The sequence below is a fragment of the Gorilla gorilla genome, chromosome 20, assembly GCF_029281585.2.
Source record: "Gorilla gorilla gorilla isolate KB3781 chromosome 20, NHGRI_mGorGor1-v2.1_pri, whole genome shotgun sequence".
In the NCBI taxonomy this organism is placed as follows: domain Eukaryota; kingdom Metazoa; phylum Chordata; class Mammalia; order Primates; family Hominidae; genus Gorilla; species Gorilla gorilla.
In genome coordinates, this window is record NC_073244.2 from 69,979,080 (window position 1) to 69,997,151 (window position 18,072).

Here is an 18,072-nt window from a genome sequence, read left to right on the forward strand (position 1 = left end):
CCTCCCACCACAATGATGACCAAATACATGGGACATGAATGATGCACAGACTAAGGGAAAGACAGAACAAGGGAACAGCCAACATTGTCTCAAAACAACTCAGCCCATGAAAGCCCATGAGAGAAAAAAACTGAGTATTTCAAGGAGAATTTCTAAAGAAGGTCTTGCAAGAACAGCCTCTGGTCTATATAGGCAGTGATGTAGTCTGTGAAGGCAATTCCTGCCACAGGAAGGCATAAGAAAATAGCAGCTAGAGAAAGGAAGTAGACTGTGGGTACACAGGAACCTGAAATCTGGACAAGGACACCCAAACATCCACAGGACTAACAAGGTGGGCTTCTGACTGTGAATCCCTCCCTGGGAGCCTGCAGTAAAGCAGGTGTTGGGGCTGCTCCAAGAAAGGAGTAGGGCAGTATGTACACCTCAGTCCTACAACCAAGAACCTACCCATAGAACTGAAGCAGGAAGCTGTGTCTATGCTCCTGACATGAGAAAGTCTTACCAATGGGGAAAGATGGGGGAAAACAGAGACTAGCTCAGGTCACAGGGTGAGTGTGAGCAACTTACCCAGGGAGGATATAAGTGCCAGGTTCTCCAGCGTCACATCACGGTACAGGCATCTCTGAGCCTCACTAAGGAGATTCCATTCCTCCCAGGTAAAGTTCACAGCCACGTCTTCAAAAGTCACTGTGCCCTGTTATGATGTTGACAGATGAAACTACAAACTGCCCCTATGCTGAGGTATCACAATCCATCTCTCCCACACGTCTACTCTCGCACATCCTCCTCTCAAGGTCCTCAAACATAGGAGAAACTAGGCCCACTGGTCATGGGGTACAGCCACCAACAACAATAGTTAGTTGAACAAATAGGTATCTGTGTGGTGGTTGTGACGTAAGAGTCCACCCCCTCCTGACAGGCACTTCCCCTAGTATGGCCGAGGTCATGGAAAGCCCAATGTGGCACCTTCAGCACAGCAGAGATACCCTCTCTGAACGCACCTCATTCTTTAGACTTCCAGGTACATTCCATGTCCATCCCCAGGTGACTGCCACACACCACTGGCCTCTCTCTGGCCTTTAAACAACTTAAAGTATCTTTTTTTGTTTGTTTGTTTGTTTGAGACAGAGTCTCACTCTGTCACCAGGCTGAAGTGTAGTGGCATGATCTCAGCTCACTGCAACCTCCACCTCCTGGGTTCAAGCAATTATCCTGCCTCAGCCTCCCGAGCAGCTGGGATTACAGGCATGTACCACCACACCTGGCTAATTTTTGTATTTTTAGTACTGATAGGATTTCACCATGTTGGCCAAGCTGGTCTCGAACTCCTGACCTCGTAATCCTCCCACCTCAGCCTCCCAAAGCGCTAAAACTACAGGCATGAGGCACCGCGCCCAGCCAGCTTAAAGTATCTTAATTCCCTCCTTTTTCTTCAACTAGTGTGGGTTGAAATCTACCCCTAGGGTTATAATGTTGGTAAAACAAATTACATCTGATATTCTACACATGTCATCAAGAGCAATCTACAAATCAATTGTATTGAGCCAGGCGCGGTGGCTCACATTTGTAATCCCAGTGCTTTCAGAGGCTGAGCCAGGTGGATTGCCTGAGGTCCGGAGTTTGAGACCAGCCTGGTTAACAATGTGAAACCTCGGCTCTACTAAAAATACAAAAAATTAGCTGAGCATGGTGTCGGGCGCCTGTGATCCCAGCTACTTGGGAGGCTGAGGCAGGAGAATCGCTTGAACCCAGGAGGCAGAAGTTGCAGTGAGCCGAGATTGCGCTGTTGCACTCCAGCCTGGGCAACAAGAGCAAAACTCTGTCTCAAAAAAAAAAAAAAAAATCAAATATATTAACAGCCTGATAAGAGGGACACCACTCACCACAGAGAGCCACATGGGGGTTGCATTGTGGATAAGAGAGAGCAACCACGGCCATGGCATGCACTCTTTGTAAGATGAAGAGAGTGTAATGGCCTGATTCCCTCAGGAGGATGCCATTGACTTATTCGAGTAACTCTGGACATAAAAATGGAATTGAAACTCACTACAAACTATAACAGGAACTCTGTCCGGTCCCATTGATCAAAAGGCTTAAGAGGCTAGGATACATTACCTTTTTTTTTTTTTTTTTGTGACGGAGTCTCACTCTGTCACCAGGCTCGAGTGGGGTGGTGCAATCTCGGCTCACTGCAACCTCCGCCTCCTGGGTTCAAGCAATTCTCCTGCCTCAGCTCCTCAGTAGCTGGGATTACAGGCATGTACCACCATGCTCAGCTAATTTCTATATTTTTAATAGAGATGGCGTTTCACCATATTGGGCAGGCTGCTTTCAAACCCCTGATGTCAAATGATCCACCCGCCTCAGCCTGCTAAAGTGCTGGGATTACAGGCGTGAGCCGCTGCACCTGTTCAGATATATTACTTAAGAGTGTGAAGTGGCCAGTCATGGTGTCTCACACCTGTAATCCCAGCACTCTGGGAGGCCAAAGTGTAAGGACTGCTTGATTCCAGGAGTTCAAGACCAGCCTGGACAACACAGCAAGGTCTTTTTCTACATACATGCACACACACATACACACGCACACAAGGGAAAAAAATTTAAAATATATAAAAAGAGAGTTAAACGGGAAAGAAACTTGCACTCATCCATTAGTGGTCATACCAATATCACCAGGCATCCAGGTGGCAAATCACACTGGGCCTTCATTTTTGGCCTTACACTACATCGTAGCTGACACCATCCAGAGTGTATGGCCCATTCAAACCGATCCAATATTACCACAGAATTGCAATTCTATTGGATCCTAAAAGGAGCGGTGGTCTCAAGTAATTCTGTGAGGACCTCCTTGCATGGCTCCACAGAAACACAGAACCATGTGTGGCTTCAGCTATCCATGACCCTATTCCACTTCTGTGCTACACTTGCCAGCCCCTCAGCAATGATGACCTTTCCCTCAATTACTTCTGTACTTCTGCCTGCATCTCATCTCTATTATCTCCATGGAAGTCTGCCCCACGACAAGCTATGCCCTCTGATACACCCTACATTCATTGTCACTTACCTCCCTCTCCTGTGTGAATGCATAACACAGGTTATGAATGCCATAATGTCACCCAGGGACCCAGGCAAAACATCTAGTCCTCAGCCTCCAACCAGTCCTTTCTGGTTCCCTAAAAGATTTACTACCTTATTATGAAGTGTGCCCTCCAAAATGGGACCCATGGCTAACGCACCTTAGTCCACACATTAGCTATCATACACTGGATGTCTCCAATATCAATTCCTTCCCAGATATCCCAACCTATGTGGACAAGCATCTCAGGGTCTGAGCATGATGAAAACAACCCTCCTTATATTCCCGGTGACTATATTATGCCTACTCCCAACTTGCTCATCTCAGCTGATACAGCTTCTATCACTGCTGCTGCTAAGGCCAAAAACCCTAGGGTTGCCAGGTACGGTGGCTCGAGTCTGTAATCCCAGCACTTTGGAAGGCTGAGGTGGGTGGATCACCTGAGGTCAGGAGTTCAAGACCAGCCTGACCAATACGGTGAAAAACTCCGTCTCTACTAAAATTACAAAAATTAGCCGGGCGTGATGCCGTGTGCCTCCTGTAGTCCCAGCTACTCAGGAGGCTGAGGCAGGAGAATTGCTTGAACCCGGGAGGCAGAGGTTGCAGTGAGCAGAGATCATGCTACTGCACTCCAGCCTGGTGACAGAACAAGACTCCACCTAAAAAAAAAAAAAAGCAAAAACAAAAAACCCCCAGTGTCATACCTGAAATCCTCTTGCATGTCCTTACCGATCGCATTAGAAAATCTAGCTGCTCCTTTACCAAATGTAAATCACAATTCTAGCGACATCTCCTTGGCCAACAATCATCCATTAAACCTCACCTGGATGACAGAATGAGCCTCAACGCTTCCTTCCTTCCTCCTCCCTTAACCCCATGTTCCTTTCTCCACTGTGGAGCCAGGCAGAGAAGTAACATCACCTCCCCACTCTGATCAGTTTTATCTCTGAGCATTTCACATACTGCTACCAAATCCAAGGCTGACCTTCTAAGTGTTTACACAGTTTCACGGAAATGGGAATACCTCCATACAACCTTCATTATGGACTTAGGGCCTAGGGTTTAGGGTTTCTCTAGTGTTTCCGGTTGAAAGGACTGAGTTCGAGAGGTGCAACAGAGCAGGATGGCAGAATAGAAAGCTGCACCCATCATACCCTTAACAGAACACCTTTTTTTTTTTTCTTTTTTTTTTTTAAGATAGAGTCTCGCTCTGTCACCAGGGCTGGAGTACAGTAGTGCTACCTTGGCTCACTGCAACCTCTGCCTCCGGGGTTCAAGCAATTCTCCCTAATTCTCCCTGCCTCAGCCTCCCAAGTAGCTGGGATTACAGGCACCTGCCACCACACCTGACTAATTTTTGTATTTTTAGTAGAGACATGGTTTTGCCATGTTGGCCAGGCTGGTCTCAAATTCCTGACTTCAGTTGATCCGCCTGCCTCAGCCTCCCAAAGTGCTGGGATTACATGCGTGAGCCACCACACCCGGCCCAGAACACCAAATTTAAACACTATCGACACAGAAACAAATCACCTTTGTAAGAACCAAAAATCAAATGAGCACTCACAGTACCTGGATTTAATTTTGTATTACTGGAAATGGCACTAAAAGGGGCTGTAGAGTCTTGAGTTGCCAATGCCACTCCTCCCCATCCCCCAGCAGTGCCTGCCTGTTGTGGAGAATCTGTGCTCCTGGGAAGGGAAAGCGCAGTGACTGTCAGATGTTGCACAGAACTCAGTGCTTCCCTGTCATAGCAGAAAGCAAAACTGGGCTGAACTCAACAGATGCCTACCCAGGGAGTAAGCATAGCGACCAGCCCAGCCAGAGGGGAATCGCCCACCCCAATGGTCAGGACTTGAGATCTGGCAAGCCTTGCCACTGTGGGCTGGAGGGCTCTGAAGTCCTAAATAAACTTGAAAGGCGGTCGAGGCCACAAGGACTGCAACCCCTAGGCATGTCCTGTGCTGAGCTGGGCTCCGAGCCAGGGGACCTGGTTGGGTTGGGGGAGCACAACCTACTGAGACACCAGTTGAGGTAGCTAAGGGTGTGCTTGTGCCACCCCTCATGCAACCCCAGGCTACGTGGCTCCTTCCTTCCACTCGAGGAGAGGAGAGGGAACAGCAAAAAGAACTTTGTCTTGCATTTTGGATGTCACCTCAGCCACAGGATAGGGCACTGGGCAGGGTTGTGAGGACCCATTCCAGGCCCACCCAGATAATATTTCTAGACACACTCTGGACCAAAACAGAACCTGCTGCCTTGAAGGGAAGAATTCAGTCATGGGAGGACCCATCACCTTCTGACTAAACAACCCTTGGACCCTGAATAACTAGCAGCAGTACCCAGGTAGTATGCGATGGCACTGGGTGAGACTCTGAGACATGCCAGCTTCAGATGTAACACAGCACACTGCTAGCTGTGGTGGTTACGGTCAGAGACCCCACCTGCTTGAGAATAACAGAGGAAAAAGTAAAGGGGACCTTGTCTTGCACCTCAGCTGCCAGCTCAACCACAGAGGGATAGAGCACCAAGAAGCCTCTTGGGGTCCCTGATTCCAGGCCTTGGCTCGTGGATGACACTGCTGGACCTGCCCTGGGTGAGTCTTGAAGAGTCAGCCTCAGACCAGGCAACATTCACCACAAGCTGACTGAAGAGCTCTTAGCCCTTAATGGAACCTCAGTGGTAGTCTGACAGCACTCCCTGTGGGCCCGTGCTGGTGGTGGCCACAGAGTGAGGCTGCTCTGCCTGTGGAAAGGGGATGGAAGAGTGGGAAGGGCTGTAGCTTGTAGTTTGAGTGCCAGCTCAGCTGCAGTGCAAAGGAACACCAGGTAGACTTCTAAGGATTTTTACTCCAATCCCTGGCTCATGCATGGCATCTGTATACCAACCTGAGGCCTGGGGAACTCACCGTCCTAAGGAGAAGGACATAAGCCTGTCTGGCTTTGCCACCTGCTGACTGTACAGGGCTAGGGCCTTGAGGGAACACAGGCGATAGCCATGTAGTGGTCACAGGAGCCTTGGGTGAAACCCAGTGCTGTGCTGGCTTCAGCTCTCACCCAGCACAGTCCCAGTGGTGGTAGCTAAAGGGGTGCTTCTGTCCCAACTCCCAGTTTCAGGCACTTCAGCACTGACAGAGACATGCTGGGACAAAGTGAGGGAAGACCCAACAAGAGTCTCTACCTGTTATGTCAATCAAGGGAAATCTTTCAGATCTTATTCAAGACCACAAAGGTGGTACAGCTCTCTGAGTCTGCAAGAGTCACAGCATTACTGAGTGTGGGGTTCCCGCTAAAGTAGATTCAGCTTAGATCACAACACCCGAGTCCTTTCAAATACCTGGAAACTCTTCCTAAGAAGGACAGGTACAAATGAGCCCAGACTGTGAAGACCACAACAAACACCTAACTGTTTAATGCCCAGACACTGATGAACATCTACAAGCATCAACACCATCCAGGAAAACGTGACCTCAAACAAACTAAATAAAGCACCAAAGACGAATCCTGGAGAAACAGAGATACGTGACCTTTCAGACAGATAATTCAAGATAGCTATTTTGAGGAATTTCTCAAGACAAACACAGAGAAAGAATTCAGAATTCTATCAGATAAATTTGGCAAAGAAATTAAAATAATTAAACAGAACTGGCCGGGTGTGGTGGCTCACACCTGTAATCCCAGCATTTTGGGAGGCCGAGGCGGGCGGATCACAAAGTCAGGAGATCGAGACCATCCTGGCTAATGGGGTGAAACCCCATCTGTACTAAAAATACAAAAAATTAGCCAGGTGAGGTGGCGGGCACCTGTAGTCCCAGCTACACGGGAGGCTGAGGCAGGAGAATGGCATGAACCCCGGGGGGCAGAGCCTACAGTGAGCTGACATCATGCCACTGCACTCTAGCCTGGGCGACAGCGAGACTCCATCTCAAAAAAAAAAAAAAAAAAATAGAACTGGCCAGGCATGATGGCTCATGCCTGTAATCCCAGCACTTTGGGAGGCCAAGGCGGGTGGATCATGAGGTCAAGAGATCGAGACTATTCTGGCCAATATAGTGGAACCCCGTTTCTACTAAAAATACAAAAATTAGCCGGATGTAGTAGTGCACACCTGTAGTCCCACCTACTCGGGAGGCTGAGGCAGGAGAATCGCTTGAACCTGGGAGGCAGAGGCTGCATTGAGCTGAGATCGCACCACTGCACTGCAGCCTGGGTGACAGAGAGAGAGACCCTGTCTCAAAAAAAAAAAAAATCAAAATGGATTAAAAAAGACTTAAATCTAAAACCTAAAACTATGACACTACTACCAAAAAAGACTGAAGTGGGCAAAGATTTCTTTATTTTTTTTTTGAGATGAAGTCTCACTCTGTTGCCCAGGCTGGAGCGCAATGGCACAATCTCGGCTCACTGCAACCTCCACCTCCCAGGTTCAAGTGATTCTCCTGCCTCAGCTTCCGAGTAGCTGTGATTACAGGCATGCACCACCACACCCAGATAATTTTTGTATTTTTAGTAGAGATGGGGTTTCCCCATGTTGTCCAGGCTGGTCTCAAACTCCTGACCTCAGGTGATCTGCCCGCCTTGGCCTCCCAAAGTGCTGGGATTACAGGCCTGAGTCACCGAGCCTGGCCGACAAAGACTTCTTGAGTAATACCTTTCAAGCACAGGCAACCAAAGCAAAATTGGACTAATGGCATCAGATCAAGTTAAAAAGCTTCTGTACGGCAAAGAAAACAATCAACAAAGTGAAGAGATAACCCACAGAATGGGAGAAAATATCTGCAAACTACCCATCTGCAAAGGAATTAATTACCAGAATATATAGAGTTCAAACAACTCTATAGGAAAAACCCTTAATAATCCCATTTAAAAATCTCAATAGACATTTCTCAAAAGAAGACATACAGTCAGGAGCAGTGCCTCCCAGCTATAATCATAGCAGTTTGGGAGACTGAGGCAGAAAGACCACTTGAGCCTAGGAGTTTATAACCACCCTGTTTAACCAGTGAGACCCCCATCTCTACAAAAAAGTTTAAAAGCTAGCCAAGGCAAGGTAGCACATGCCTGTGGTCCCTGCCACTTGGGAGGCTGAGGTAGCAGGATAGCCTGAGCCCAGGTGGTCGAAGCTGCAGTGAGGCATCATCACACTACAGCGTTCCAGCCTGGGTGACAGAGCAAGATCCTGTCTCAAAAATACAAACAAAAGACAATGACATACAAATGGCAAACGGGTATAGGAAAAGGTGCTCAACATCACTGGTCGTAAGAGAATGCATATCATCTCACCCCATTAAAATGGCTTACTTATATCCAAAAGACAGGCAATAACAAATGCTGGTGAGGATGTGAAGGAAAAGGACCTCTCGTACACTGTTGGTGGGAATGGAAATTAGTACAACCACTATGGAGAACAGTTTGGGGGTTCCTTAAAAAACTAAACATTAAGCTAGCATATAATCCAGCAATCCCACTGCTGGGTATAAACCAAAAGGAATCCAGTATATCACAGAGATATCTGCACTCCCATGTTTGCTGCAGCCCTGTTCACAGCAGCTAAGACTTGGAAGTGACCTAAGTGGTCATCAACAGATGAATGGATAAAGAAAATGTAGGCCGGACGCAGTGGCTCACACCTGTAATCCCAGCACTTTGGGAGGACGAGGCCGGTGGATCAGGAGGTCAGGAGATGGAGACCATCCTGGCTAACACAGTGAAATCCCAATCTCTACTAAAAATACAAAAAATTACCCAGGTGTGGTGGCACACGTGTTTAGTCTCAGCTACTTGGGAGGCTGAGACATGAGAATCGCTTGAACCCAGGAGGCGGAGGTTGCAGTGAGCCATGATCGCACCACTGCACTCCAGCCTGGGCAACAGAGAGGGACTCTGTCTCAAAAAAAAAAAAAAAGAAAAGAAAATGTGAGGGCGCGGTGGTGGCTCACACCTGTAATCTCAGCACTTCGGGAGGCTGAGGTGGGTGGATCATGAGGTCAGGAGTTCAAAACCAGCCTGGCCAAGATGGTGAAACCCCATCTCTACTATAAACTACAAAAATTAGCCAGCTGCAATGGCAGGCGCCTGTAATCCCAGCTACTCCAGAGGCTGAGGCAGGAGAATCGCTTGAATCTGGGCAGCAGAGGTTGCAGTGAGCCGAGATTGTGCCACTGCACTACAGCCTGGACGACAGAGTAAGACTGTGTCTCAAAAAAAAAAAACAAAAACAAAGAATAAGATCTAGAAAAAGAGAATAAGATCTAGAAAAAGAGAATAAGACCTAGAAAAAGAGAATAAGCTCTAGTATTTAGTAGCACAACAGGGTGACTACAGTAAAAACAACCTAATTGTACATTTTTAAATAACAAAAAGAGTGTAATTGGATTGTTTGAAACACAAAGGATAATGCTTGAGGTGACGGATACATTAACCCTAGTACGATTATTACCCACTGCTTGCCTGTATCAAAATATCTCCTGTAGGCGGAGGTTGTGGTAAGCCGTGATCACACCACTGCACTCCAGTCTGGGTGACAGAGTGAGACTCCTTCTCAAAAAAAAAAAAAAAAAAAAAAAAAAAAAAAAAAAAAACTCCTGTAACTCATAAATACATACACCTACTATATACCCACAAAAATTTAAAATTTAAAAAAGAAAATATTTTAAAAAATAAAAAATAAAGAGTCCCACAACACCACAAGCTAGAGAACATATGGGTCGGGGTCAGTACCAGTGAGGGAATGGAACACTCTCCACTTCCGTATCTGAGTTCCTAAAATGCTTCTAAGTGCTTGGAGGAGAGGCAGACATTACAGGAATGTGTCCCCGATAGGATGTGATAAGCTCAGACCTCCAGGTACCCCTCCTTGGCCCTGGAGTCAGGTGACCTCAGACTGCTTGTCTGACCTGCGTGCCTCAATGTAAAATGTCATCTCTGCCACCTATGTGATCTACAACAAAGATTCAACCTCCCAGGGCCCCACGGTGCTCATCACTTCTCTCCACTCTGTTCTTCCTTTGATTGGCCTTCGGAAAACCTTTAAAATCCAGATTTTGATCCTGTCCTTTGTATAGAGCACACTTGACATAACTAACTCCATCTTAGAAAAAGACAATTTGTATTTCACAGGGCACTCTGCCATCAAGGGTAAGATGCTTTGTTTAATAAACAAAAAAATAAAGACGGCCAGGCACGGTGGTTCATGCCTATAATCCCCGCACTTTCGGAGGCCGAGGCGAGCGGATTGCCTGAGCTTGGGAGTTCAAAAGCAGCCTAGGCAACATGGCGAAACCCCATCTCTACTAAAAATACAAAAAATTAGCCAGGTGTGGTGGCGGGTGCCTGTAATCCCAGCTACTCGGGAGGTTGAAACAAGAGAATCTCTTGAACCCGGGAGGCGGAGGTTGCAGTGAGCCGAGATCACACCACTGCACTCCAGGCTGGGTGACAGACTGAGACGCTGTCTCAAAAAGTAAAATAAATAAATAAAATAGGCTGAGTGCGGTGGCTTATGCCTGTAATCCTAGCAAGTTGGGAGGCTGAGGCGGGCGGATCAGTTGAAGTCGGGAGTTTGAGACCAGCCTGACCAACATGGAGAAACCCCGTCTCTACTAAACATACAAAAAATTAGCCGGGTGTGGTGGCGCATGCCTGTAATCCCAGCTACTGGGAGGCTGAGGCAGGAGAATCGCTTGAACCCGGGAGGCGGAGATTGCAGTGAGCCGAGATCACACCATTGCACTCCTGCCTGGGCAACAAGAGCGAAACTCCGTCTCAAGAAAATAAAACGAAATAAAAAATAAAGACTACATCTAACCAGGTAAGGTCACAAACAAGCAAACTCTTCCACTATCAGTTCTCACCAGAGGATTCTGTAACTGTAAAAGATTAGGCCTTCAGCAGCTCAAAACTCAGCATCTGCTGCCTAAGGCTCTGCCACCTCAAAGACTCTTCCTTGTAAGACTGCAGGCCAATTGCCCACCAACTGGCCCAGACCAAGATGCCTTTTGTCTTCTTTGCTCCCTCTAAACTGGTTCCATAACGTTTGCTCCTGTATCTTTTTCCTCTTGATGCTAAGCATTATTTTGTTCCTTGTGTTGTAACGCCCAACCTTGTTTTCACTAACCCTGTTTTTAGACTCTCCCTTTTGCTCTCTTAATCACCTAGCCTCGTTTCCACATGAATAGACTCTCCCTTAGCTGAGAAAGCCAGACGAGCTCCACCTGGCCCCCTTGATTTACAAGACATTAAGGACTCCTTACCCACCCCCCTTTCCTCAAGGAGTTAACTTGTGTAAGCATATTCTCAACATATGAAAGGAGTCCAATTAACTGATAAGGGACTGGGAACAAACCATGTATGAAGTTCCCAGGATTTTGCTCAAAAGATAACACCATAAAGCCTTGAGTTTGTGTCTGGCGTAGTGCCCATATCTAACTCTTATGAAGGATTTAGAGCGCCACACCTGGTACCTTGCCTTTTTGTAACCATTTGTCTTTTAAATTGTTTGTTTCTCTGTAACCATTTATCCTTTTAATTTTTTGCATGTTTTTACTTCTGAAGAGTTGTTGCATTTAAGCTCCCCTCCCCTTCCTAAACCAAAGTATAAAAGTTAATCAAGCCCCTTCCTCGGGGCTGAGAGAATTTTGAGCGTTAGCCGTCTCTTTGGCCGCCAGCTGAATAAAGGACTCTTAATTCGTCTCAAAGTGTGGCGTTTTTCTAACTCGCCCGGGTACAACAGTGTTATGTTTAACCTATAACATTTACATGTTAAGTATACTATTGTGTATTGTTTGCTATATTGACTGACTTATGGAGTGTCTTCAGCCTCTGTGCCCATGGCCGACTACCAAGTGAACTGGAATCACAAGAGAATTGCCTCCTTCGAACTCCATTTAGCTCATGGCTTTTGTTGACTCAAATATCACCTGACACTGTGGAAAGACACAAACATGCATGGACCTGATTATCTCTACCCTTACAATGCTCATGACATCCCTCCTTTCTTCGAAAATCTCCATGCCTTCTAGCGTCCTCACGTGAGTTCATAGCCCCCAGCCTGCTTGCTCTTCCAGGAGGAGCTCCGCCTCATAATTTGCTCCCAACAGGCACCTGTGGACCCCAGATTCTATCCTTCTGGCTCAGTTCACTTCCAGGCCTTTGCCGGCGCCAGTCCCTGTACCTGCCGGCCTCCCCACTGCATCCCACGGGTGTCAGAAATGGGGCCCCTCCCGCAAGCGCCTCAGTGTCCCAACGCCAGCGTCCGGGCTGCAGAGCCGTGAACAGGCGCTGCTACCTCGCTGCTTTTGGGTGACGATGAGGTGACCTGAGGACACAGAAGGCCCCACAATTACCTGAGCGGAGAGCCTCAGCTTGGCCGCGGCAGCCATCGAACCACGTGGTTTTAAGCAGGGTCGGGAGGAGAGGGCGACCAGCCAGGAGATATGGGCACGACGGTCCGTATCCTGGCCCAGGAGTGGGTCACGCTGGGCGCCGTCACAGAGCTCCAGAGTAGCCAATGTGCAGCGGAGGACAACTGCTCCCCGACTTCTGGGTTCAGTCACCACAGTGCGGACCTAGCGCTCAGGAGCCTCTCCGACAAACAAACCCAACACCAATCAAAATGGCCGCCACCAGAGGACGCCGGAAGTGCGGACCCATTGTCACGTGCACACAGGAAACTCCTTTATTCTGAGCCCTCAGGGGTCTTCTACGCTATCATTCGAGGCTGAGTTTTCTGGGTAATGTAGTTCCCTAGGTAACAAGGAGGGTAAAGGGCGCGATTTCCAGAGGCGCTTCTGCAGGAAAAGCCCAGCTCCACCTCGGGAGTATCCTTAAGATGTGCGTCCTGACTGGTATGGTGGCTCCCGCCTGTAATTCCACCAGTTTGGGAGGCCAAGTCACAAGGATCATTTGAGGTCAGGAGTTAGAAATTAGCCTGAGCAACAAAGCAAAATCCTGTCTCTACAAAAAATAAAAAAATATTAGCGGAGTGTGGTCGGGCGGGCCTGTGGTCCCAGCTGCCCTAAGGTTGGGGTTAGGGTTAGGGAGCCTGACGAGGGAGAATCGCTTGAGCTCAGGAGTTCGAAGCTGCTGTAAGCCGAGATCGTGCCACTGCATTCCAGCCTGGGCAACAGAACGAGACCTCTTATCTAAAAAATAAAAATAAGGGCCAGGTGCGGGCGGCTCACGCCTGTAATCCCAGCACTTTGGGAGGCCGAGGCAGGTGGATCACCTGAGGTCAGGAGTTCAAGACCGGCCTGGCCAACATGGTGAAACCCCCGCCTCTACTAGAAATACAAAAATTAACCCGCATGGTGGCATGCGCCTGTAATCCCAGCTACTCGGGAGGCCGAGGCAGGAGAATCTCTTGAACATGGGAGTCAGAGGTTGCGGTGAACGAGATCCTGCCACTGCACTCCAGCCTGGGCGACACAGCAAGACTCCATGTTGGAAAAAAAAATAAAAATAAAAATAAATAAATAAATAAAAGATTGCAGATCTTTCTACTAGGCAGAGGATCATCCTGCCTCTCCTTAGAACTCACATTGAGATTTCTTGGGATTATTGGCTGTAACTGATTACCCTAGTGTATGGAAAAATATTATTTCAGAGTTAGTGTAGATGTTCCCAAAGGCTACAGATCCAAATTCACCTATCATTTCAGATGGTCCTTCAGATGCAAAATTCTTCCACTGGAAGCAAAGATTAATGCAAAGATTAATAACCGTTATTGTATTGTTAAAATGAATGTGTAAACACCCAGAGGGTTCATTTTTCCCACTGCCCAGATAAAGCCAATTTATCAGGACAGGGGAATTGCAAAAGAAAAAGAGTTTTATTCACACAGAGTTGGATGAACAGCATACTGGAGTCTTACTAGTATTACTCAAATCAGTCTCCCTGAAAATTGCGAGACTGGGGTTTTTTGTTGTTGTTGTTGTTTATTTGTTTGTTTGTTTTTTGAGACGGAATTTTGCTCCTGTTGCCCAGGCTGAAGTGCAATGTCACGATCTCAGCTCACTGCAACCTCCGCCTCCTGAGACTGGGGTTTTTTAAGGATAATTTGGTAGATAGGGGGCCATGAATTGGGGAATGCTGATTGGTTGGGGTGGAGATGAAATCATAGGGAGCCAAAGTTGTTCTCTTGTGCTGAGTGGGTTCTGGGGGAGAGGGAGGCACAAGACCAGATAAGCCAGTTTATCCATCTAAGTGGTGCTATCAGATCCATCAAGTTCAGGGTCTGAAAAATATCTCCAGCACCAATCTTAGCTTTTGCAATAGTGATACCATCCCTAGGAACAACTGGGGATGTTTACAGTCTTGTGGCCCCTGGCTGCATGACTCCTAAATGATAATTTATAATCTATGGGGCCCTAATAAATCAGTAAGTTAACAGGAATTGGGAAGGAGCCAAGCTGGCAGAACAAGAACCTAACCCCATCTGCAACCTCTTTGTGGGAAGAAACCACAGCTGTCAGAAGTGTTTAACAGAGCAACTCCGTCTTGAATAGGGGTTGGATAAAATGAGGCTGAGCTGCATTCCCAGACAGTGAAGGCATTCTAAGTCACAGGATGAGATAGGAGGTCAGCACAAGATACAGGCCATAAAGACGTTGCTGATAAAACAGTTTGCAGTAAAGAAGCCGGCTAAAACCCACCAAAACCAAGATGGCCATGAGAGTGACCTCTGGTCGTCCTCACTGCAACACTCCCATCAGTGCCATGACAGTTTACAAATGCCATGGCAACATCAGGAAGTTACCCTATATGGTCTAAAAAAAGGAGGCATGAATAATCCACCCTTTGTTTAGTATATAATCAAGAAATAGGGGCCGGGCGCGGTGGCTCACGCCTGTAATCCCAGCACTTTGGGAGGCCGAGGTGGGTGGATCACAAGGTCAGGAGATCGAGACCATCCTGGCTAACACGGTGAAATCCTGTCTCTACTAAAAATACAAAAAATTAGCTGGGCGTGGTGGCGGGTGCCTGTAGTCCCAGCTACTTGGGAGGCTGAGGCAGGGGAATGGCGTGAACCCGGGAGGTGGAGCTTGCAGTGAGCCGAGATTGCACCACTGCACTCCAGCCTGGGCGACAGAGTGAGACTCCGCCTCAAAAAAAAAATAAATCAAGAAATAACCATAAAAATGGGCAGCCATGCCAGGCGTGGTGGCTCACCCCTGTAATCCCAGCACTTTGGGAAGCCAAGGTGGGAGGATCATGAGATCAGGAGATGGAGACCATCCTGGCTAACAGGGTGAAACCCAATCTCTACTAAAAATACGAAAAAATTAGCCGGGCGGCTCTGTCTATGGAGTACCCACTCTTTTATTCCTTTACTTTCTTTTCTTTTTTTTGAGCAGGAGTTTTGCTCTGTCACCCAGGCTGGAGTGCAGTGGCATGATCTCGGCTCACTGCAACCTCCACCTCCTGGGTTCGAGCAATTCTTCTGCCTCAGCATCCTGAGTACCTGGGACTACAGGTGCGCACCACTATGCCCGGCTAACTTTTGTATTTTTAGTATAAACGCGGTTTCACTATGTTGGCCAGGCTGGTTTCAAGCTCCCAACCTTGTGATCTGCCCACCTCAGCCTCCCAAAGTGTTGGGATTACAGGCGTGAGCCACTGCACCCAGCCCAGACCAATGTATTTCTTTAATGTATTTGATTGATGTCTCTTGCCTCCTTAAAATGTATAAAACCAAGCTGCGCCCTGACCACCTTGGGCACATGTTCTCAGGACCTCTTGAGGGCTGTGTCACAGGCCATGGTCACTCATATTTGGCTCAGAATAAATCTCTTCACATAGTCTACAGAGTTTGACTCTTTTTATTGACACTGAAGAAACCCCCAACCCAGAGGAAAATCATCTGTGTGCACCACTTGGCTCACTTTGAGTGAGTGGGGTGCATATACCCAGATAAAGAATGAGATTGGTTTACAGGCCCAACTTAGTGGAGTTAGAGTCTCTCCTGGTTAAAGGCTCCTCTCAATAAAAGGCAAGGACACTTGACCAAACTTTGGTTCAATGCCCAAATTAGGAAGATTAGATTACTTCCTAAGAGTTAGGGGGTTAGAGGCCCCTCTCAGTAAAGTCCCTCTTGGCTAGGAATGGGTTTGGCACAATGGGCTGTTAACTGCTGTTCTCTTTGGAATAATCTGCCTTGCTGATGGCTATGGGTGACAGGACTAGGAATGTACAGGATCATGGGACATGGGGAGCTTTTTCCTCCCCAAAAGGGAAAACTTGCGAGCTGATGGGACTGCTGGAAAAGATCCCCTTGCTACTGACAAGCAGCCACCTGAACTTTTCAGTGTCACTGCAGTGGGGGGGGGGCTTCTCTGGCCTCTCTAAGCTCCTGGCCTTCCCCACCCTGCCACAGGCAATGTTTTTCTCTGTCTGCTTTCCCTTTCTTATCTTTTCTGTTATTCAGGGTGACCATCTTGCCCAGAGACCAAGTTGAAACTCATGGTCGGAGGTTGGATTAAAGATGATGGGGCCCAACCAGGGCAAGTTTGAGCCTTGCCTGTTAGATATTCCAGGTGGAGCCGAGTGGCTAATGTGTATGTTTTGTCACACGTATTTTGCTCTGGCCAGAATGGAAAAAGATAATTTAGCTTTGTATTGCAGATTGGCCCCCAGGGCTGTGGTGCAGCCAGCTGGGTCACTAGAGGCTCTCAGGGAAAGGCAAACCAGAAGCCTGGAATGCTGGAATGCCAGCAAAAAGGTAAGAATTTCTTTTTTGTTATTGATTTTTTTTTTTTTTGGAGACGGAGTCTCGCACTGTCGCCCAGGGTGGAGTGCAGTGGTGTGATTTCGGCTCACTGCAACCTCCGCCTCCCGGGTTCAAACGATTCTCTTGCCTCAGCCTCCTGAGTAGGTGGGATTACAGGCACGCACCACCATGCCTAATTAATTTTTGTATTTTTAGTACAGACGAGGTTTCACCATGTTGGCCAGGCTGGTCTCCAACTCTTGACTTCAGGTGATCTGCCCGCCTGGGCCCCCCAAAGTTCTGGAATTACAGGCGTGAGCCACTGCACCCAGCAAGAATTTCTTACCAGTCAGTTGGCTGGGTGTGGTGGCTCACACCTGTAATCCCAGCACTTTGGGAGGCGGAGGCAGAGGCAGGTGGATCACCTGAGGTCAGGAGTTCGACAACAGCCTGGCCAACATGGTGAAACAACATCTCTACTAAAAATACAAAAAATTAGTCATGGCCGGGTGCGGGGGCTCATGCCTGTAATCCCAGCTCTTTGGGAGGCCGAGGTGGGCAGATCACTTGAGGCCAGGAGTTCGAGACCAGCCTGGCCAACATGGTAAAACCCCGTCTCTACTAAAAATTGAAAAAATAAGCGGGGTGTGGTGGTGCATGCATGTAATCCCAGCTACTCGGGAGGCTGAGGCAGGAGAATCACTTAAACCTGGGAGGTGGAGATTGTAGTGAGCTGAGATCGCACCATTGCACTCCAGCGTGGGTGGCAGAGAGAGACCCCATCTCAAAAAAAAAAAAAAAAATTAGTCGTGCATGTTGGTGTGCACCTGTAATCCCAGCTTCTTGGGAGGCTGAGGCAGGAAATCACTTGAACCCAGGAGGTGGAGGTTACAGTGAGCTGAGATGGTGCCACTGCACTCCAGCCTGGGTGACAGAGTGAGACTCTGTCTCGAAAAAAAAAAAAAAGTCCAGGTGCAGTGGCTCATGCCTGTAACCCCAGCACTTTGGGCTGAAGTGAGGGGATCACGAGGTTAAGAGCTCAAGACTATCCTGGCCAGCATGGTGAAACCCCGTCTCTACTAAAAATACAAAAATTAGCTGGACATGGTGGCTGTAGTCCCAGCTGCTCAGGAGGCTGAGGCTGGAGAATTGCTTGAACCCAGGAGGTGGGGGTTGCAGGGAGCTGAGATCATGCCACTGCACTCCAGCCTGGCAACAGAGTGAGACTCCATCTCAAAAAGAAAAAGAAGAAGCCGATTTGCCCAAATCAAAGAAAGAAAAGAAGTGGGTTTTCT

At 47.9% G+C, this 18,072-nt stretch overlaps 1 protein-coding gene across 2 annotated transcripts in view; it reads right to left on the bottom strand.

The window, feature by feature from the left end:
- Positions 1-18,072, bottom strand: part of LOC101124732 (zinc finger protein 417) — a 47,721-nt gene that overhangs the window by 6,066 nt on the left and 23,583 nt on the right. The window contains exons 1-2 of one of the 2 annotated variants that reach the window (XM_031004110.3): positions 12,417-13,257; positions 568-694 (exon numbers count right to left, since the gene is read on the bottom strand). In XM_031004110.3, the coding sequence (XP_030859970.1) occupies positions 568-694; positions 12,417-12,452 (163 nt within the window). In that variant the 5' untranslated portion in view covers positions 12,453-13,257. Of the gene's footprint in view, positions 1-567; positions 695-12,416; positions 13,258-18,072 lie in introns of those variants that run through there. The other variant, XM_031004111.3, reaches the window with a different exon arrangement.